Genomic DNA, 22583 nt, shown 5'->3' with positions numbered 1-22583 from the left:
TGATCTATTGGCCTTTTGAATCAGGACAAAGTAGTCAACACCGATTATTTTGGCTAAAAGCCTCCCACTAGATTCCCTGTGCCAACCCTTCTCACGTGAACTGGCTATATTCTCTCTCTTCTCTATCTTTACACCTTGTTAAATTCATTCAGTTCTATACTGTCCTCATCTCTCAAGGGCCTTGATTCTTTATTCTATTACCAATCTTGGCCTCATTCAATCCATCAATCCCTGATAACATCCAATAACTCTCTTCTCTTTTACAATTAAATTTCTTTAAAAAGCTGAAAGCCTTTACTTCCTTCCCACTCTCTTTTTACCTCTCTACAGTCTGGCTTCCAATCTCAAAGTTCCAAATAATCTCAATTGCCAAATCTAAATTCCTTTTCTCAATCTTTAGCTTATCTGATCTCTCCAGTCTTTTACAGTTGATCACCCTTGTTTCCTTCATACTCCTTTTTTCTCTAGGTTTCCATTACACTATTCTTTTTTTTTTTTTTTTTTTTTTTTTTTGTGAGGCAATTAGACATAAATTACTTATCCAGGGTCACACAGCTGGGAAGTGTTAAGTGTGTAAAACTGGATTTGAATCCTTATGTTCATTCCCTATATCAAATGTGTTGCCAAGTTTTATCAGTTTTATCTGTATAACATTGTTCAGTCACATAACATGTCCCATTTTTTCCTCTGACACTGCCACAATAGTAAGTTCAAAATCTCATCACTTCATATCTAGACTATTACAGTACCTTGATGACTGGTCTCTCTTATACAAGTCTCACGCCACTGTTGTCTATTTTTTTCAGACTGATCTTCTTACAGCACAAATCTAACCATAACACCCCTTATTCAATAAATTCCATTGGCTCTCTCCCACCTTCAGGATCAAACATAAAATCCTCTGTGGGGCATTCAAAATCCTTCATAATCTGGCTCCCTCCTATCTTTCCAGTATTATAACTTCATGCATTCTGTGATTCAGTGATGCTCTTCTTCACACAAGATAACTCTATCCCCTAACTCTGGCCATTTCTTTTGGCTGTGTTCCCCAAACCTGGAATTCCCTCCTTCCCTCATCTCTACTTCCTGTCTTCCCCTGCTTCCTTTAAATCCAAACTAAAATCCCAGTTTACAAGAAAACTTCTCTTAACAAGTACCTCCCCTTAATAACTGAAACTGGAAGCTGATCACTAAGTGAAATACTACAGACTAAAAGAGCCCAGGAAAGAGCTCCATGGAAATCCAGGAAAGAAAACCAAATAATCAGATAGAAAGAAAATCAGATGAGTAGTGTGATAGAGGGGGCATCTAGATGGTGCAGTGGATAGAGCTCCAGCCTTGGAGGATCTCAATTCAAATCTGGTTTCACACTGTATTTCAAGCCTTTGTAAATTATCTCCAATTTGTCTGGCATTATTAAGCTCATTTGTACATATCATTAAACTATAATACTTCCCCTATTTATTTATTCAAGTATAAAGTATGATCTTCTTTAGCCTTTGAATTAAAAGTATCTGAAACTTCATTGAAATTCTTCACCAATGCAGATCTTAATTCTATTATTCCTTTATCATCAGGGGTTACTGTGGTCCAAAAAAAAAATTATCACCTGATGAAAAATCTGATAATGAACTTTTCTAAATTTTGCTTTCTTGTCCCTAAAATGATAAACACATAAATCCATGGGGCCATACATGAAGTTTTTCTAGCTTGTCAAGAGGTACAAAAGATTTTGTGCTCCACTCACCAAGTTTTTGAGAATCCAGAGTTACTTCCATACCATGACCGAGAAACAAGGGCAAATAAAGACACAAGAGGAAGACATGGATGGAAGGAGGATTCACACATGCACACATTCTTTTTGGATCAAACCAAGTAATTTTATCAATGGAGAGGATCTCTAGTGGAAATTCCCTCTATCCATGCAAACAAATATGTAACATCTGTCATTTATGCTCTTACAATTACCTGGAGCACTAAGACTAATATTATCCCAATCAGGCAATGTCAAAGCTGGAGTTTTAAATCCAGGTCTTCTGGACTCCAAGGCTGATCCCCTTATCATATGCATACATAGATAACAAAACATCTGATTTGCTAAAGAAAATTCTTATTTGACTAATTAAACGAGCCACTGGCCTCCCTGCTGTTCCTGGAACAAGCCACTCTCCTTTTCCGCTTCCACTGCTGTTTCTCATGCCTGCAATGTTCTCCTCCCACTTGTCCACCTACTGGGTCCCCTTCTACAAGAAATCTTTTCGGATCCCTCAGTTAATTACTTCCGGATTATTCTGTATATATCTCCTTTGTGGATAGTTTGTGTATGTTGTTACCCTCAGCAAACTGTGAGTTCCTTTGGAGTGGGGGCTGGCTTTTGCTTTTCTGTGTGCTAAGAAAGTGCTTTGCACAATGTCTGGTATACAGTAAGCATTTAAAAAATATTAACTTTCATCTAATTTATATTTTAATGTATTTAACATCTACTGGTCATCCTGCCATCTAGGGGAGGGGGTGGGGGGGGGGGTAAGAGGTGAAAAATTGGAACAAGAGGTTTGGCAATTGTTAACGCTGTAAAGTTACCCATGTATATATCCTGTAAATAAAAGGCTATTAAATAAAAAAAAAAATTTTTTAAATATTAACTTTCAAAAATTAGAGCTATGTCTTTGGGTCTTTGTCCTCTTTCACAACATAATGTTTTTTTAAAAATTGAACTTTGAGCATAGGACTGAACAGAGACCAGTAAAAACTGAAAGAGAAAGAACGAACAGGTGTAAAAGGGATGAAGGTGGGGGGCAGCATCTGGAGTTCAGTCTCGATTTTTTAAAAAAATTCCCATCCATGTTCTCCCAAGTTGGAAGATAGTAGAGGGGAAGTAAGAGGCATGGGACACTTCTAGACTCTAGAGGGAGCTGGACATTGAAAGGTTTAGGAAAAGGTTCCGGGAGGAGGGCACACAAACTCACTTAGCGGAGAAGAGTCGGGAAAATGGGGCATCCAGAAAGGGAGCGCCACAGAAGCAAAGCCGGGAGAAGAGGTTTGGGGGAGGGGATTCTGGGGTGGGGGAGGGGATTCTGGGGATGTGGAGGAGGCTGGCGAGCGCCTACAGTAGGGATGGGCGAGAAGACAGTTCCCTGGGGGAGGAGGATGCTTTAATGGGCTTGGAGCTCGGGAGAGCCGCCTCAGCCGCAGCTGCCCAGGGACTCATCGCAGCTAGGAGGGAGGGAGGGAAGAAAAATCGGTTAACCCTTTGCCTTCAGGAAGGCAGCGGGAGCCGTGCCCAAGAGAGCGGCCAACTGGGCGGACTCACTCGAGACGGTCATGGGCTCGAGCGGGGTGGCGAAGGACACGGGCAAGGGGTGTTCCTGAGGCCGCTGAGACGACCCCCAGCCGCCTTCGGCGACACAGTCGTCTCTGTCTTCGCTATTGGCTTCCAGCTTTCAACCTCCTACTCCCCGTAGTCAGGAATCCGAAGGGTACAGGTTACTTGGGGGACGGGTAAGCATCCGGGGAAGCGCGTCACTTCCGCTTCCGGGAAGGCCGACCACTCTTCCTGAACCCACCCACCTCCCCCCCGTATATATATACCCACCCCACCCCTCCCCGCCCTAGTGTCCCGTGGGCCGAGCTGCGCGTCTTTCGGGAGAGGCAGCTTTCCCCGAGAGACTGCCCCTGGCTCGGCCTTAGGTCTGTTAACTTCCTCTGACCAGATAATCGTGGCGGGGCAGCCTCCGGTTGCTGCTCTCCCGTCCCGAGACGCTGGCTGTGTGAATAGCGCCGTCGTTGGGAGCCCCCGGACTGCCTTCCGTGTAGGTGCCCGGCCCGGGGGTGGGGCGCGGGGGGCTGCTCGGTGTGCTGGATCAGGGACTGGCGCTCCGCCGGCCTCTTGGCTGCGTGACCTCGGGCAAGTCCCTGCCCAACTCAGAGCCTCGGCCCCCTTTACTGATAAAAACATGGTTCTAACACCCGACGGAGGCGAGCGGGAGGGAAAAAGGGAGGGACGAATTGGAGAGGGGGAAGAGCGGCCAAAGGGCGAAAAGAATCAAGGATTGACTGCCGAACGTGGTGTCAGAAAACATGTTCCTAGCTCAGGCTCGGGGCAAGTCTCACCTGGGGGCCTCAGCTTTCCTATCTGAGAAGTGAAGGTATTGAGCTACACTGTCCATTTCTGCTCCGCATTTTAAAGCTAGTACTTAGGGAACACTTCGACGTTTGCAAAACTCCTCACGTTTTATTTCATTTGATCCAGTGCCAAGAGTTAATAGGACCCTCCCGGGGTTCCCCAAGCTGGGATCTGAGACAGGACTCAGACGAAAGCCTTAGCCTGTGAGTCCAGCACCTCGATCCGTGCCTGCCGCCCTGAATAATCCATTCTCCTCGGCCCCGATGAGGGAACAGTCGTGTAAGAGAGGCAGCTAGATGACCGGAAGGATAGAGCTCGGGGCCCGGAGCCTACAAATTGCTTTTCGCTTCAGGCTTGTCCCGTTGTGTAGCAGATAGGAGAGCCAATTGTCATTTCCTTCACCAGCTCCTTTTACAGATGGGGAAACTGAGGCAAACAGGGTGAATTGACTTGCCCGGGGTTAGAGTCACCCACCTGGAGTGTCACATCCGGAGTCGGGAAGATGAGTCTTCCTGAGTCAAATCCTCATCTTAGCTGTGTGACCCTGGGCAAGTCGATTAACCTGTTTGCCTTAATCCACTGGAGTAGGAAATGGACTATCACTCCAACATTTTTACCAAGAAAACCCATTGAATAGTGTGGTCAGTACTGGGTCACAGTGGAGATGACTAAATGACTGAACAGCAATACTATATATAGGGTTTGGGGTTTTGTTTTGGGGTTTTTTTTTTTGTAATCTTGTACAAGATCCTAAACATTTTATGCAGAGACTGTGCTAAAGGATGTAAATTTAGAATTGGAAGGAAAGATCAGATCCTTCAATTTACTAAAATTTCTCTGGTATTCCCCACTTTCCACAGTACCATACACATAATATATATCTAGGATTTATGTGACATTTTAAAGCACTTAATGTGTGTGTGTATGTATTAGTCAGTCTGGACTGACTAATAAAGATAATATTCTGGTTCTGGCTTTACCATCATTTATTGGTGTGACCTCTGGTAAGTCACTTCACAGCTGGATGGTGCAGTAAGTGCTAGGCTTCCAATCAGGAATACTCATTTTAATGAGTTGAAATGCAACCTCACTTAACTGTGTGATCCTGGGGCAAGTCACTTAATACTGCATCAGTTTCTCCTACATAAGATTAGCTGGAGAAGAAAATTCAATATCTTTGCCAAAACCCCAAATAGGGTCACATAGAAACGACAGAAGACCATCACTAACAAAAACTTTTAGTTCCAATTTGAAAATTTAGGCAATATTAACTCACCTACTGAATATATTAGAATTGACATATATTAGAAAAGTTCTTTAAAGTGTTTACTACCAGCCTGTTTTAATAAAACCAATTACTTAAATCATACATAGTTCAGTGAATCTAATCACAGTTTATCTAGATTGACGCTTAGCATGTCAATTTTGTTGTAAGCCATATAACAAATTTTCAACGTCACTCAACTAGTATTCACTGGGCACTTTGCTATTAAAAAAATCATTGAGGCACGAGGGCACATAAGACAGTTTTGGCTCCAAGTCTAGAACACGCAAGTTCAGCTAATGTTTACTGATACTTTTATAGCTGTGACTCTCCAGCAAGACACAACTTTTGGACTACATAAGTCTTCAAAGGTTCCTTTTAGTTCTGTTTTAGTTTTTAACCAGTATCTGCCACTTAATACCCCACCCAGTACCCACCTAATGAGGTAAGGTAGCACTGAGGTCTCAAGAGTCTATTTGAGTTGAGGTCTAATACAATCTATCAAACCAAAAAAGGCTTCAAGTACCAGCTATTTCTTTCTTACCTTCTATTTATTTAACATTAAATTATATCCCTCTCTCTAGAATATAGGCTCCTTGAGGGTAAGATCTAATATATTTTTGTCTTTATTTCCAATAGCTAGCCCAGAACAGCACCAGTACCAGTTTGACCATAACATGATGACTTTTTTTGATATTAAAACTAAAACTATCTACTATAATTTATTGAGTAGGACATTTTTATGTAAGGAACTTTGGCAGTCTGATCTATAGATGCCATTCTTGGGTCATTTTATAAACATTAAAAAAAACAAAATACATGGAATTACACAGGAAATTGTACTGAAAAATTCATTCTTTTTTTAAGTTTATAGATCCTGTTGGTTAAAAATTCTTTTAGGGAGTCTCTCAGTAGACATTAGTGAAAGTAAATGTCCCAGAATAACAGATCATGTTACTCATTTCAAGTATGTTTTCCAAGTAGGACTATACCAGTATAAAAGGAAATTGAACTCCAGGCCAGGAAACCTGTATTTAAGTCTAAGTTCCACTATTAGGAATATGACCTTAAATAAAGTGAATAAATTGTTAGTCTGTTTCCTCATTTGTAAGAGAGAAATCTGATAAGAAGTTTTGTAAAAAAAATATGTAGGAAATTAACACAAATATATGTGTGTCATGAATTGCTTTGACGTGATAAAGCCTATGAACCTCTTAAGGTTTTTCAGTGCATAAAATGAAATATATAGAATTTAAAAGAAAATCAATTATACTGAAATAAAAATGGCATTTTTCCTCTTCTAAGCTGGACAGATCTGTGGGTCCCATGTTAAGAACTTGTTTATAAAGGTTAAAAATCAAAATAAATTTAAGAACCACCCTTTAAAACAATCCCAACTAATCACAATATTTTCATTCATATTCAGATTATAATAGTATCTTAAAGTATGAAGTATCAAGATTAAAATTTAGATATATATTCTAAAGCCACTCATGAAATAAAAAGAGATACAACCTTAAAGTTACTTCATCATTCTATTTATTACATGTATGAATATTAACATCTCACGGTATCTGATTTATCATCTAATCCAGTCAAAATCAACAAAGGAAAAGATTAACCATGCTTCAAAATGAACATTCTTACATTTCCCCCCTTTTTGACTTAAAATAAAAAATGTTATGTTCATCTGCTTTTAATTGCTGACAGATTGAAAAGTGTCATTTAAAATCACCTTCAGCTACTAAGTATACTTGTTTGTTAATCAAATGTTTGATGGCACGGGTGTCCACTTTTAAGAATAAAATAAAAGTTGCTTCATTTGTTTCTGTAAAACTGACATTTAGTTTTTTTTGTTGTTGGTTTTTTTTTTTAATCTGGATATGTATGTAAGTTTGTCTTGTTAAGTTTAAAACTTTCTTTTTTTTTTTTTTCTTTTTTTTTTTTTTTTTTAAATCTAGACTTTACTACTTGAGAAAGGCCCTGCAGTGCTGATTATCCCCTTTTGAAGGATGAAAATTAACTTCAGGTTCGTTTGGTTATCGTTCTTTTCTTTTTTAATCATGGGAGGCTTCTAGTTTAAAAAAAAAAAAAAGGTCTATGCTGAGGTCGCTATTTAATTCCACCCAATGCAAAGTACAGAAACACTGTCTTTATTTGTTGGTGTGCATAAACGTTACACTCCATGGATAGCAAAAATATTTTTATTTATAATTTACAGTTCCACAAGTGAAAATTGTACATATTTTACACATACAATTTCATTTTGTTAAATTTGCACGCATCTACAGAACTTTCACACAACGAGCACCTGAAACTGTGCAGGCAGTAGGAAATGCAAATACTAAAATGTATTTATTACCAAATGATAGCTAAGGACCCTGCCTCAGCTAAGTAATTTATATATATACTTATATATATATAGATATATATACACATATATAAAAATTCTCCACCTTCTAGATTCAACTATAACACAGCAGCTTCTTTTTTTTTTTTTTTAAAAGAAAAACATACCTCTCATTTTATTTAAACTGACTCAACTGTATCAGGTTCTGTTTTAATTTCAGTAGGTGTATCTATGCTGTCATCTGTACAAGCTGGTGTGATATCAACTGGTTCTTCTTTAACTTTGGAACTGTCACAAGGTTCCTGCAATTCTTTTTTGACAATGTTCAACATAATATTCAAGGGATTTTCAACAGGTGTCTTGCTGGGAGATGGTGTACAATCAAATGAAGATGTCTACAAAAGTAAGAGTATCACCCAAATATTAATAACATTTATAACTTCCATGCTATTAAATCTTATATATACCTATTTTGCAGTGATGGGGGGTGGAGGAGGAAGAGAGAAGGAAAATGCCTTGCCTACTCCTCACAAAAGTATATTAGTAAATACCAATAAAAACTATGGCAAGGCAGCTAAGTGGCACAGTCTGAAAGCCAAAAGACCCATCATCATCTTGAGTTCAGATATGGCCTTAGTCAGTTACTAGCTTCGTGACTATTGTCTGAGGTAAGTCACTTAAATCCTGTCTGCCTCAGTTTTCTCATCTTTAAAAATGAGTAAGCTGAAAAAGGAAATGGCAAACCACTACCAAGAAAACCTCAAATGGGTATACAAAGAGTGAGACAATTGGAACAAGAAATATGGCAAAAGCTATAAAAGAGAACAAAGAAAACAAGCTGGTTTAAAATATTTCCGATTTAATAAGAAATTAATTTTAGGACTTTGTGGATAAAGTTGCATTTGAGTTAGTTTCTGGAAAAAAGTTAAGATTTCAACAGGCAAAAGGAAGAAAACATTCCAAGAAAGCTAGAACACAGAATATGGTGGGAATGGGGAAATCGAAGACTGAAAATTCAGATTTATCATTGTTTGACTTAAAGTTACTGAGTCCAATCTCTTAACTTTACAGATAAAGAAGCTGAGACCTGGAAAAATAAAGAGACTAGCTCCAAGTTCATCTAAGTGGCAGAGGCAGAACTTGAACCTGTCATATGCATCCAAAACCTATTTCCATCATGCCATACTATGGGGCTTGAATTGCTAGAAAGGAATTTTGCACTAAGCAGCATCTAACAGTAGTATGTGTGGGTGGAGAGGGGGAAAAAATGGAAAGATCAGTTGTAAGATTTCAGAAAAAGACTTCACATTTTAAATATGAAGAAACTAATACCCAGAAATTGTGTTGGCCCAAGATCACACAGAAAATAACTAAAATCAAGATCTCCTGAAATGTCAAAGCTATTATTCTTGATCTACACTATTTAGACCTGCTTTCAAAGCTTTAAAGTAGGTAGTGTTGATTATTAAAATCATACAAGGCAAGTAAGTGAAATCAACAGAATTTAGTGTAGAGGAGGAAAAAAAATGACTTAGGGTTTCAAACCTAAAGACATCAAAAACAGAAAAGATTCTTTTTTGGGGGGGAAGGGGGAATACTTTATTTATATGTTCTTTTGAACTTATTTTAAAAACCACGATCAGAACATCAATATCAGCAAGTCACACTCTACACAATTACTTGAACAAAGTAAGAAAAATTAAGAGGGAAAAAAAAAAAAAAAATCAATCGATCTCAATGCCATTTCTACCTTCCCTGCCTTTCTCTGCTTTGACATATGGCATCAACAATCCAGTTTAAAAAAAAAAAAAAAATAGTAATGAAAATGCTAGTGATTAAAAGAAAAAACCTAGGAGGAAAAAATCTTTCCTAGTATCCAAGTGTCCAAATCTAATCTGCTATTCAAAATGCCATTGAACCTTATTATGCAATTCTGCCAATCACTAGGGGCTTAAATTGAGGTAAAAAGATGAAATATCACTAGGGGAAAAACTCCGTAACAGAAAAAATTTTAACAGACATTTGGCTTATATGTTAACATGAAAACAAAACAATCAAAAGAACTTACATTTTGATAATCTTCATAACATGATGGATGGTAAATCTGAAGCAAGAAAAAAACAGTTAAGCTACAATGTTTATTTTCTTCACATGCATTTATTTCAATTGGAAACAATCTGGACCAGAAATTCTATCTACAATTTTCTTTTTAAATCTTTCAATCATGATAGCTAAAAAACTAAATTTTCTTTCCATTCAAAATAGAAATTCTTAAAGTTACCAGTACTTTAAACACAAGAATAATTATATAATTAAATATAAAAACTGTACTTAATTTTTGCCACAGTGCAATTTTTAAAGTATCAATTATAAGCCTTAAATTTCCAAATAACCAAAAAATAGACTCCACATAATTTCATTACAGCTATCAAAAGTATCCAAAATTACCTTTCCATCTACTCGGATAGCATTTTTTAAATGCCATTCCTCTTCCTCTTCATCCCAGTATTGTTCAAATTGTTCCTGACATATTTCACAGCTCTGGAAAACAGAACAAATCAAATTAACAATAATCAACAAAAAAACAACATGCTAGTAGCTAGTAATATCACTGTCAAAATTTCATTACATATAAGGAAGGAAGGAATTTAACAATTATATCAAATGTCAGCACAAAAATTTATAATTTTTTGAATGGCAATTTTTACAAAACCATTATTAGCATTTCTTTTTTGGCAAAAGCACCTGAATTTTCTCTCTCCTTACCTCAACTGCCCCAGCTGGTCCAGCAGGGACACTCTGAAACTCCTTTTCTTTAGCAGCTTCTTGAGTTTTCAACACAACCTCTTCATGTACTTTTTCAAAAAACTGGCTCTTTGCACGTTCCTCCAAATCAGCTATTTCCTCAAATTCTATCCAGTCCTTTAAAAAAATATTACCATTAAACTCTATATCAAAATACTGGTTTTTCCACCTAATGCTGAACACTTTGTGTGTTTGTGTTTGAATCCTTTAAAAATACAATGTTAGTACCCCCAAAAAAAGTGCAAAAGGAAGAATTAGGGTAGGGAGCATGTGTGGAAGCAAAGATAATAGAAGCAGATCTAAGGAGAAAGAAGAAAGAATTTATAATCTTGATGCTTACAGTAGAGATGTCAAACTATGCAGCCACTAGCACTAGGACTCCTATGCAGATTAAAATGTAACTGAGAAATATTTAACAAAATGAACAAAAATACAATAAAACAAACAAACAAAAAAAAAACATTTCAAATCTATAATGCTATGTGCTGTATGCTAAATGCAGGGACCAGTGTTTCTATTCAAGTTTGACACCACTGTCTTAAAGCATCAAATTGGGGGAAGGTTCTAAAGTCTATTCAAGCAGAACCTTCTTCTAAGTTTAACCTGTGGGAGAAGCTTTGGGAACTTGTCTAGCAAAATTAAAAAGTTTCATCTCGTGAAAGTTTGTTTACATTTGATGAGAAACTTTTTACCACCACAAAAACAAAAAATCTTTAACCAAAAGACAACTTTTTTTGTAAATGTGTTCATCAAGTATATAAACTTAGCTAGTAAAACTATTCTAAAATCATGTCAATCCTTGATGTGTCAAAATGGCTGCACGCAAAAATTCACTGAATATCAGTAACTTTATTCTTTCTAGTTCTAGAAAAACACCCATTAATTGTAAACAATATTATATCATGCAGGTTTTTGATTTGTTTTCTTGTTCAGGCAATTGGGGTTAACTGACTTGGCCAGAGTCACACAGCTAGGAAGTATTAAGTGTCTGAGACTAAATTTGATTTCAGGTCCTTCTGACTTCAGGGCTGGTACTCTATCCACTGTACATCTAGCTGCCCCTATTATGCAGTTTTAAAAGCATAGAATCAATCATAGATTAGAAATGACATAATTTTATTTATGGTCTCTTTAAACCAGGCCTACAAGATGATGTACATAGTCAGATCTCAGAAGAACTAAAATCAAATCCCAAGTCTGAACTCCAGTCCAACAATGGTTTCAAAATGCCCTACTTTTTTCAGTCCAGTGTCCAAAGCAGAGTTCTAGTCTCAGCTTTTCCATTAACTCAACTTAGTTTTGGGCAAGTTGTTTCATCTCTCAATTATTATTTTCCTACCTGGGAAATGATAGGTCAAATTAAAGAGTTTTTAACCGGTATCTATAAACTGCAAAATGTTCCAATACAGGTATTTCAATATTGATTTCCTTGGACACAAAAAAGTTAGAAACACTTGGCCTAGATGATTTCAAAGTTTTTCAGATCCAATTTTTTTAAAAACTTATTTCAGAATACCTAAATTAAGGTCTACTGCTTGTCTGTTTATAATCCTATTCAGAAAATTAACAAATAAAATGTTAATTAATTGTTATTATATTGATTATATAATGTTAATTATGTATTAATTAATAATTAATTAATTCTGATTAAGCAATCATGTACTAAGTTTATTTATTCAGCTTCAAGCTGGGAATTATTTTTGATTTGATTCCATTGCTTACACATTCCAAAAGAAAACCAAAAACTAAAATCATTTGAATGCTACAATAAAAATCAAAAATATACTATACCATGTATAGCTTACTTACCGTTAGACTATAGTACCACCTCCTATGTGTAACTTTTCTGCTAACATCCTTTTCAGTTCTATTTTGTCGGTAATGCCAGTCCAAGTGGTCTGCATAGACATCAGTCTGTGATGTTGTAAACCTCATTCCACAAGAATAACACTGGATACCAGTATACAGGCGATTTATAACACTATCATAACGCCTATTTAAAAAAAAAAAAAAAAGCATCTTTATATAATTTTCATAAGGTGCTCAAAATCAAAATAATTACATTTACAATAATTTGATTTCAAATTATTGCATTCCAATTATTTGCATTCATAATAAAACAAATTATAAAGATTCTAGAATGACATGGATGGCTTTCATTCTGGAATAGTCCACATAATTAACTCACAGTACATACAATATCTTTAAAAATTCGAAATCTGTTAGGTAGCGAATTTTATACATTAGGAAACTGAGAAATGTAGCTGGAAAGCATGATTTGAACTAAAGTTGATCAAATCTAAACCTGTCCTCTCTACTATTATGGTATGGAACTTTAAAACGTTTCCCAAACACTCCACTGTAGTCTGGACAGTTTTAATACACCATTCCCACAGTACAAATTGGATTTAAAAAAACTTAGGCAAATCTTCTAACTGGGGAGGGAGGAGGAGTCCCCTTTCTCCTTTGGTTGAAAGCCTTTTCTAAACTCCAGATTAAAAATAGCCCAGCCACCTGCCAGCTAATAAGACAACAGCAAGGCTATTCTTGGAGTGGGAGTGAAGTCAAGCCTGTAGACAACATAGTGGGTCCCAAGGGCCATGACTTAGTTCCTCAAAACTTCTGAAGATGTCGATAACCAAGCTACAACCTGAAAGAAGTCCACAGTAATGAATCTTATGAAAACAGTAAATGAGATGGTTATAACGGGGAAGAAGCTCCAAAAAAAAAAAAAAAAGGAGATTGGGAACAAGAAATCCAAATTAACAGGTTTCCACAGAAGCTATTTAAACTCCTTAGCACTTTCCCCAACTTTTTAGTTATTAAAAGATTTCTAAAACAGGAAAATGACCATAAATGGTGGCTGAGCTATTAATTTACCAGTATATCAAGAACAGTGATTTAAGCAATGTAGGAGCTCCTAATAGTATATATTACAATTTGCTTAATATAGTTACTTTAAGTTCTGAGAAATTCAGTTGCTTTATGTCACCTAACTATTATACGACAGGAATGGAGCCCAGGTCAAAACTAACACTGTTGATTATAAACTAGACTAACTTTTTTATTGAGATTAAGAGACTAAATAAATAATACTACCTAATATTTATCCTTCATACTGGCAGTTCCCAAGCCTATTATTATAAGCATAAATACTATCAGCACAACTAACTTGAAATCAAGGGAAAAAAAATACCACCCAACTAAACACTATTGGAAATCTAAGGTCCAGCATATATAAACAGGGACCTAATCCTATTATGCCATCTATCGTAAGGAACATATTACCAAATGAATTTGCAAATAGATTAACAAGTGTTAATAATTAAAGAGATTAGATTTAAAAATACCTTTAAAATACCCTTGTTTTGGGAATGCAATAAAAATAGTGCTGTTTTGTAGTAAAACCACTGCACTTGATTTTTTGACATTTTTTTTAAAGCCAAAATTTCATTGAACTAATATGGGTTTGTCATTAGTATACATACTGTTTCAATTCTTCAACTGTGAAATTAGTGAGGTCAGGAACATCTTGATCTTCACTTTGATCTTCTTCTTCTTCCTCAGGAGGAGGCTGTGTCGCAACTTCATTTACTTCTTTAATTAAAAAAAAAAAATACACATTTCTTAATACATTCTGAAAATATTTGAATGGATTCTTTACAAAGAACTCAAATATTAAAGGCATAAAGACTACTAGGAGCAGTATTTTTAAAGTCTAACCAATTTTGCATATTATCACTATGCAAATGTTAATAAAAGTATGACTGATGTCATAATTTATACAGTAAGAAACTCTAACCATGAAGTTTGTTAAAGTGCTAGTTACTCTTTAAAATGTAAAAAGCCAACAATTCAAGTTTTGAAAAAATCTAATTTGAAAAATGCTCAATTGCATTACAATTTTTAAGTTATAAAAAATTCATACATGCAAAATGACATATAAAGCTTACTATCCTCTCTAGCTCCTAAAAAAATGTTATCTAAGTACCAAGAGACCTAAAGCTTTTACTTCACAGTTCAGTTCAAGGAAGTTTGTGTTATCAGAATAAAGTATACTTACGAGTTGTTGCTGAATCAGGTTGGGATAATTTAAGTATTCCTGTTTTTAGCAGTTTTGAGAAGAGTTCATTCACATCAACCTGGCTGAGATGATTATCGGGATATGCTCTTGGAAGAGCACCTTTAAAGTTGGAGGGAAAAAAAGTGCACCTTAAAGTGATTTCCAAAGGTAAAATCTCAAGTTCTTATTAAAATGCTTTCTTTTTGTTTGATAAGATATCCAATGATGATCAACTGGCATCTCTTTCCATACTCTTATTCTTAACAATGAACAAGGGACTAAAAGCCAGAAGACCTAGATCAGCGAGATATATTACCCAACAATTCACTAGAAGAGATCTGCATTTTGGTTGGTTGCTATTCATTCTCAGAGGACCAAAATTACTGTTAGAGTCAAGTTACAGTGTGCCCATTATGGCTGACCAAACTAATATAAGAGCTCAGAATACTCTTGTCACAGGCTGGACACAAATAGTCCCTATGAACATTCGGGGTGACTTCTTTAACTTGAACTAATTCAATTCTGCTTTGCTCATAGAGCATTGCATCTTTTTTGATGAGGGACACCATGCTGGGCAGCCCTGTGCCAATCAATGTCTCCCATGTTATACAATCAATTCTAAAATTCCTAAGAGAGATCTTGTCTTTATATATATGTATTATTTTTACTTTTTTACTTCCTTAGGCAAAAAACCCATAGCTTCCAACTACTGACTTAAATGTGAAAAACAATGAAGCCAAGTTTGCCATCTATCCTATAAAAATGCTTGTGTGCCACATTGCATTCCTGTCAGGGTGAGGTTAAACTTAAAAATGAGAAGGCCGATTACAATAAACTAACTGAAGACTCCTGTGTCTTACATTGCTAGTAGCTACAGCCCCCACGCCCATCTCACTACATTACCCCTCTGTTAAGAAAATTCAATAAGACAGTACTCTTCATTCCTCAAACTTCAAGAGGAAATATTTGACATGGGTAACACTTCTTATTTATACTGAATCTGATCAAATAAATGGAACTCAATTTTGTATAGTATGAGCAAGAGACTTAAAAGCCAGAAGACCTATGAAATTAGTATGGTGAGATAAATTTGTAAGAATGCCAAAATAGTTTTAACTTCATATAATTTCAATGACTGCTTCAGAAAATACATTATACAAACCAGAAAAATAAAATGGAGTTTGATTAAGATTACTCAAGTCACTTCAGAGACTTTAGTAATTCTCACAATGTCTAATTAATTCAAATTATCTTGCCATAATGTCATGTTACACTTTTGAAGATGTTCTCTTGTGGATAACTCTGAACAAAAACACCTGCTTTGCTAACTAACTGGCTGTGTTGGCCCCATTCTTAGTTATGGAAATCTGTATTTGTTCCCTTTCATTATTTGTCAAAATGTAAAATTAAAGGAAACCTCATTCAATTATAAGCCAAGTTGTGGATCTTAATGTCAATCCTTATAAGGATAAATGTATTATTAGAGCAACTAGATAGTGATACCACATATATTCTATTTAGCATCTAGCTCAAAAGGCACTCAAATTTGTAACAATTTTGTGGCTGTTAAACCAATATTTATGCTACAAGCTATATTAACAATCCACAGCTATGCAAATATATAAATATAACCAATATATCTGTACAAGCTATAAAAGCAGCCTATGGCTTGCTTTTATATTATTTGTTAGTTGTTTTCTCTATTAGAATGTGAATTCCCAGAGAGCAGGGATTGGTTTTTTGCCTCTTTTTGTAGTCTCAGGACTTAGCAAGTGCCTAGAACAATAGTAGGTGATAAATTAATGTTTACTGATTGATTGTTAAAAAGATTTTAATGTGATTCATATGTAATTCTACCTCAAGTATACTCATTCTTATCTCTTCCTCCCCTCTTCAATTGCTCATCATCTTTGCCTTAAAGTATCAATGGTCATGAATGGCATACTGAATATATGAACAAAAAAAGTAGGCTTTTATGTATGACTTGAATATATAGTAGATAAGAATTCCCTAAAATAAAATATGCTCTCTCAAACACCTTATCATTTTCTGAAATCAAAAAAAGTTCACTAATCAACAAGGCAAATATAATTGGAAAATGCTAAGGACTCAATTTTTAAAAGTACATACCTGCTGGATTCTGAACAAAAGTACCAGGATTTTGTGGATGAACTGGTAAAAACTGTTGTCCTTGTCCAAAAGCTACAGGCTGAGTAACACCAGAGAGAACCTTTAAAAGAATATATTTTGTAAACATGTGTACTGTTTCTATCTTTGTGAAAACTTCAAAACTTCATATAAATTTTTAAAAATATGCTTGCTATAAATTTGCAAAGATATTACTTGCCAAATTTTTATTAAATTTTTTTTTCCTAAGGGTTAAAGTATGAGAACTTCATTTTAACACATCTCAACTTATTGGGGAGGGGGCAAAGGGGAAGGATAATGAAGGCATAGTATAACCATAAAATAAAAGGCAAATCAGAAAAGAACAGTAGATTTGGTGGAAATCAAGAAAGTATTTTTAAAATTTAATTACTTTCAAATTGGTTAGGAAAATTAAATTGGAATAACAATATTTAATTACTTTTCTTCTCAAGCAGAAATCCAATTATAAACTAACTTACTACCAAAAATAATTCAGTATTAGAACAATCTATTTTGGAGATAGTCCAAGGAATGTTTAAGACTGAAAATAACCAAAGGATTTTCTAGTAAGACTTATAACACTAAACCAGTCTTTATAGCTCTGACCCCAAGACATGAACAGTTTTTTACTTAAGTATGAGTAAAGTCAACATCTAATCATAAAATTCATTGGATTTAATCATATATATATTGCCAAAGTCAAAGCTGGCAAATGAAAAGTTATAAAGAAGATTGTAAGAAAATTTAAGATTTTAGATAACATCTCCTCTAAATGATAAGCGGCATGGATATCACTTCTGAGAATTAAAAATAGCACTAAAATGAAAAAAGCTTTCTCTCCAGAAATAGCAAAATAGCCTTCAAAATTTCTTTAAAATAATTTTAATATGGCTTATCTATCAAGACAGTTTCACTTTTATCAAGTGAACAAAAATTAATACCTGCTGTGTGCCAGGCCCTTTAGAAAGAGGGCTGAGGAGAAAAGAAAAAAATTAGGCCCTGCATTCAAGCTCCTTAAAAAAGGAAAAGAACATGAAAACAACAGTGTTCAAAAATAGAAAATACACATGCTAAATTGTAAATAACCAAAAGAGGGAAGACACTAGCCTTGGAAAAGACTTCTTTTAGAAGGTAGAATTTTAGCTAGGAATCGAAACTAGGAAATGGAAATGAGCAAAGGCATTCCAGGCTTGAGAGCCAGCCAGTGGAATCTGGGAAAATGGAGTTCTTGCTCCTGGGTAGAAGTCAGGCCACTATCACTGGATTACAGAAAATACAATGGATGAATGCGGTACAGAAAACTGTATAAGCAGGAAGAAATATTTGATCACAGAAGAGGGAATAACTGGAGTTTACTGATTGCGGGGGAGGGGAGAGGGAAAGAGGGAGGTTGATACTCAAGTTCAACCTGACTTTTATGAAGATAAATTGGACAGCTGAATAATGGACACACTTGAGTAGGAAGATCTGAGGGAGACAGATGAAAGAGAATGCTACTGTAATCTCAAGAGATGAGGTAAAAAGGGCCTCCATTAGAATGGTGGTAGGATTCAAAGAGATGGAATATATAACATGTTAATGAAGGTAGAAACAATAGGATTTAGTGATTAAACATAGGAATGAGAAATAATGAATAACTTTATGACACAGAAATAGTGAAATTTTGGATAAAAAGATAATGAATTCAAATTTGCATCTGCTGAGTTTAAGAGATGTCTAAAGGACATCCAATTCAAAATGTCCACTAGGACATAAATCTGGAGGTTAAGGTGGATAAAATTTGACAATTAATTGCAGGAAGATATATGTGAATCCATGGTAACAAAGAAAATCAAGTGACAAGAGAAGAGGATCCAAATAAAGAACCTGAGGGACAACACCTCACCATTACAAGGCATAACTTTGATACAGATATTTTATTAACAATTTCTTCCCATTTCAATATGCTTTTTGAGTATATGGAAGAGAATATGATCATATGATCATAAAACCCTCTTCAAAGTGAACAAAGGAAGAAAATTGTCTTCAACTTAACCCCACAATAATTAGCTTAGAAATATACACAGTAGAACTCCTACATGTACCTGAAGGCCCTTACAAAAAAGTCTTTTTAGAATTAAATCTTTTAAGTGTATAAGTATGTATACATATATTGTATTTAACATATACTTTAACATATTTAACATGTACTGGACTACCTGCCATCTAGGGGAGGGGGTGGGGGGGAGAAGGAGGGGAAAAGTTGGAACAGAAGGTTTTGTAAGGGTCAATGTTGAAAAATTACCCATGCATACGTTTTATAAATAAAAAACTATATAATTTTTTTTTTTAAAAAGGAAAAAAAAAACAAATCTTGAGGAACAGCTAGGTGGTGCAGTGGATAGAGCACCAGCCCTGAAGTCAGGAGGACCCGAGTTCAAATTTGGCCTCAGACACTTAACACTTTCTAGCTGTGTGACCCTGGACAAGTCACTTAACCCCAATTGCCTCAGCCAAAAAAAAAAAAAGAAGAAAAATAATTAAATCTTGAGATTATTGGTAAAATTCTGGCTTAACTAATTCATTGAAACATCCAAATTCTGTTATTTACTTTTTGTTTTGAGAACACCAATCTGCATCATCTAGAGAAAGGAAATAAAATAAAAAATCCACTTCTCTATGATATAATAGCAAAAATAACAACAACAACAAAAAAAAAACCCAACACTAAGGAAAATGAGAGTTGACATGCTCTATTTTGATGGATGATTTGGAGATTTAGGAGGAACTTTAGTGTGCTTAAAAAAGACAAGAAGAAAAATAGAACAGTTTTTTAAATTTACCTCAGTTTTTTCTATTCTCCCCCCTTCTAAAAATAAGGAATCATTTTCAACTGGTTAGTTCATTCCCTCTAGGAATTCATTAAAATTATACTAACAAAAATAGTGAAGGTAGGAATAAAAATAGGGTGAAACTGAATACAGAATACAAAAACACTAACAAAAACGATAGCAGGGCAATCAGAAAAATAAATACCTGCCTGATCTTACAGTAAATAGAAATGTATAAAAAGTATATAGGGATGCGCCATCAGGCTTACCCATATAGTACAAATTATGTTCTTAATTCAGTATTAAAAAAAAAAAAAAAGCAAACAAGATTTTCAAATTAATGAAAAATAAAACTCCTCAATTTCAAATTCCAGCACATTCACAAAGAACTGCTAATATTTTCAAGAAACCTATAGGAACAAACAAAATTCCTTCACTCAAAAACTAAGGAACCTGTTTTTTAATAAATAGAAAAGGCTGCTTTGTACTTTAACATGTTATACAAATAAAAGTTATGTCTAAAGTACTTGAAAATTCTCTATTTTAATTCCCCTGCCCATAATAATAAACCTACCCTCTGATGAGGTTTTTCACATATTATTACTAAGCAGAGCTTAGCAGAATTATCATTATGATAGGCCATTTAATATGTAGCTTTTGTTATTTAAAGAATTTTGACAAAACTACTGAGTTTAAAAGTAATTATTTCAACTAATTAAATTGAAATCCCTAAGTACATACTCTGAAATATCAGAAGATAACTAATGGAAAATTGGGGTGATTAAACAGGGTTGCCGCCTTAGCTAGAAAGAAAAATCTGGTAGGTTAACTTTTTTCTAAAGTGGATTGTTAAGAGTAACAATAATAATAAAGTGCTAAAAATTATTAATATATTAGTTTTTATTAAATTAACTTATTAGACTAACGAGTTCCTTGGAAGATAAAGGATCCTAAAAATCAGCTGCAAGGATACTTGTTTTCAGAACTTTACTATATGTTAGGTCTGTTTGAAGTTTCTACAAAATAATAATTATTATCTGAACACCAAAGCAAAAGGGTATCCATTTCCTTGTTTCTGGTAGGGAAAAGTAAAAAGTTATCTCATCTTCCAAGTCAGAGTAGAAGTTATCAACCTCAAAAAACATTATTTCGACTTATCATGGGAAGCAACCTTTCCTAAAATATAGGTAACTAAAGGATTTCAAAGTCAATATGAAAGTTTTATCCTCAGTGAACTTACTCTCCTGAAAGTTTCCTCAAACCTTAAATTTAGGATTCATAAATTTCAAGATACAAATTTTGGATTATTTTTTTTTTTACCTCGTCTCTTCATCTTTTGTAGTGTTTTATGAGAAAGTATATATATATTATATATATATATCTTTAACTAATTTGTATATTACATATCTGAAGAAATTAAAATTAAATACACTTACCTGCTGAGATGGCTGAATATTCCCAACTGCAATTGGCGTGGGCAGATTACTGAAGTTTCCAAACTGAGGACCCTGAAGATTCTTTTCATCAAAATAATGTCCAGATGCTCTGTTAAGTGGGTTCGAGAAATTTTGCGCTCCAGGGCCATGTGGTCCATTAAAATTTGGTCCCTGAGGTGTATCAAACATTTGCTCATGTCTTTGGAACTGTATTCCTTGCGATGGTGCATTAAACGCACTGTTAGGAGGGTCATTATATGGGCCAGTCTGACTAAAAGAGACTGCATCAAGTCTCTGTGAAGGATGATTGTCAAACCTTGCACCTTGAAGACCAAGAGGAATATCAAATCTTGATGCTTGCTGGTGTTGTGGACCATCAAATCTCTGAGGCCCTGTATCAAATCTTGGTTGTACCTGCTGACCAGGTGGCCCATCAAACCTTTGTGGGCCCTGTTGACCAGGAGTTCTTTCAAACCTAGGACCAGGCTGACCATGCAGGCCATCAAATCTTGGCAAGAGAGATGGTTGACCTGGCTGACCATCAAATCTTGAAGCATGACACCCCTCAAATCTTGGACCACCTTGGCCTAAAGGTCCTTCAAATCTCATACTACCTCCTTGTACAGAAGGACCCTCAAATCTCATTCCACTTCCTTGTTGGACTAAGGGTCCTTCAAATCTGACCCCAACCCCTGGCTGACCATGTGGTCCTTCAAATCGAAGGCTTCCACCAAGCTGATTATGTTGTCCTTCAAATCTTAGACCTGCCACTGACTGGCCATGGGGTCCCTCAAATCTCATACCACCACCTTGCTGGAGCAAAGGGCCTTCAAATCTGATTCCACCACCTGGCTGACCATGGGGTCCCTCAAACCTAATTCCACTTCCTGATGCACCATGGCTCCCCTCAAATCTGAGTCCACCTACAGGCTGACCTCGAGGATTCTCAAACCTTAGAGCACCCACAGGCTGACCATGAGGTCCCTCAAATCTAAGACCACCCACAGGCTGACCACGGGGACCTTCATACCTAAGTCCACCCACGTTCTGGCCAGCTGGGCCTTCAAATCTCAAACCACCTGTGGGACCCTCAAACCGCAAACCAGCAGCTCCTTCAAACCTTAAGCCACCTCCTCCTGCCTGTCCAAGTGGTCCTTCAAACCTCAAAGGAGTCCCTCCTGGTCCTTGAGGACCTTCAAATCTCAAAGGACACCCACCTCCTAACTGACCTTGTGGTCCTTCAAACCTCATGGGCCCCCCTCCCCCTATTTGTCCTGGTGACCCTTCAAACCGAAGAGAAGCTGGTGTTGGAGGTCCATCAATTCTAGGGTTTGGCTTATTAGGTCCTTCAAAAATCATTTTAGTTGGGCCATCTCCCCTTGCTACAGATGGCCTAGAAGGTCCATCAAATAATGGTCTATCTTCAGCTAATGCTGTGAGTCTCTGATTTGTTGTATCGAGGCTTGAATATCTTGATGCTGGGCTGTCTGCAAATGTTTTATCTGAATCTTCATATCTAGGTCTCTTAAGTGCAAAACGCTCACTGAATGGAGACCTTTGCTCTTCTCGGACACCTTCAGAGAG

At 35.9% G+C, this 22583-nt stretch overlaps 2 protein-coding genes and 1 long non-coding RNA gene across 6 annotated transcripts in view; 1 reads left to right on the top strand and 2 right to left on the bottom strand.

The window, feature by feature from the left end:
* The window catches only part of ANKRD42 (ankyrin repeat domain 42), a 116520-nt gene extending 113017 nt beyond the window's left edge, over positions 1-3503 (bottom strand). For 2 of the 4 annotated variants that reach the window (XM_031961848.1, XM_031961849.1), the window contains exon 1: positions 3311-3503. In XM_031961848.1, coding sequence (XP_031817708.1) covers positions 3311-3323 — 13 coding nt within the window. In that variant the 5' untranslated portion in view covers positions 3324-3503. The remainder of the gene's footprint in view (positions 1-3310) is intronic. The other 2 variants (XM_031961847.1, XM_031961850.1) reach the window with 1 other exon arrangement.
* A 3731-nt stretch (positions 3504-7234) lies between these two features.
* PCF11 (PCF11 cleavage and polyadenylation factor subunit) overlaps positions 7235-22583 on the bottom strand; it is a 30033-nt gene continuing 14684 nt past the window's right edge. The window contains exons 8-16 of the mRNA XM_031961846.1: positions 21000-22573; positions 16736-16835; positions 14606-14725; positions 14031-14139; positions 12352-12535; positions 10504-10659; positions 10186-10278; positions 9806-9841; positions 7235-8132 (exon numbers count right to left, since the gene is read on the bottom strand). Coding sequence (XP_031817706.1) covers positions 7917-8132; positions 9806-9841; positions 10186-10278; positions 10504-10659; positions 12352-12535; positions 14031-14139; positions 14606-14725; positions 16736-16835; positions 21000-22573 — 2588 coding nt within the window. The 3' untranslated portion in view covers positions 7235-7916. The remainder of the gene's footprint in view (positions 8133-9805; positions 9842-10185; positions 10279-10503; positions 10660-12351; positions 12536-14030; positions 14140-14605; positions 14726-16735; positions 16836-20999; positions 22574-22583) is intronic.
* Positions 8063-9208, top strand: LOC105749901. The gene is made up of 2 exons (XR_001120763.2): positions 8063-8140; positions 8809-9208. It is a non-coding gene; the product is annotated as an uncharacterized LOC105749901 (long non-coding RNA).

This window comes from Sarcophilus harrisii, chromosome 3 (genome assembly GCF_902635505.1).
Source record: "Sarcophilus harrisii chromosome 3, mSarHar1.11, whole genome shotgun sequence".
In the NCBI taxonomy this organism is placed as follows: Eukaryota; Metazoa; Chordata; class Mammalia; order Dasyuromorphia; family Dasyuridae; genus Sarcophilus; species Sarcophilus harrisii.
The sequence above is the reverse complement of the archived record's forward strand: the minus strand, read 5'-3'. Positions and strand labels throughout refer to the sequence as shown.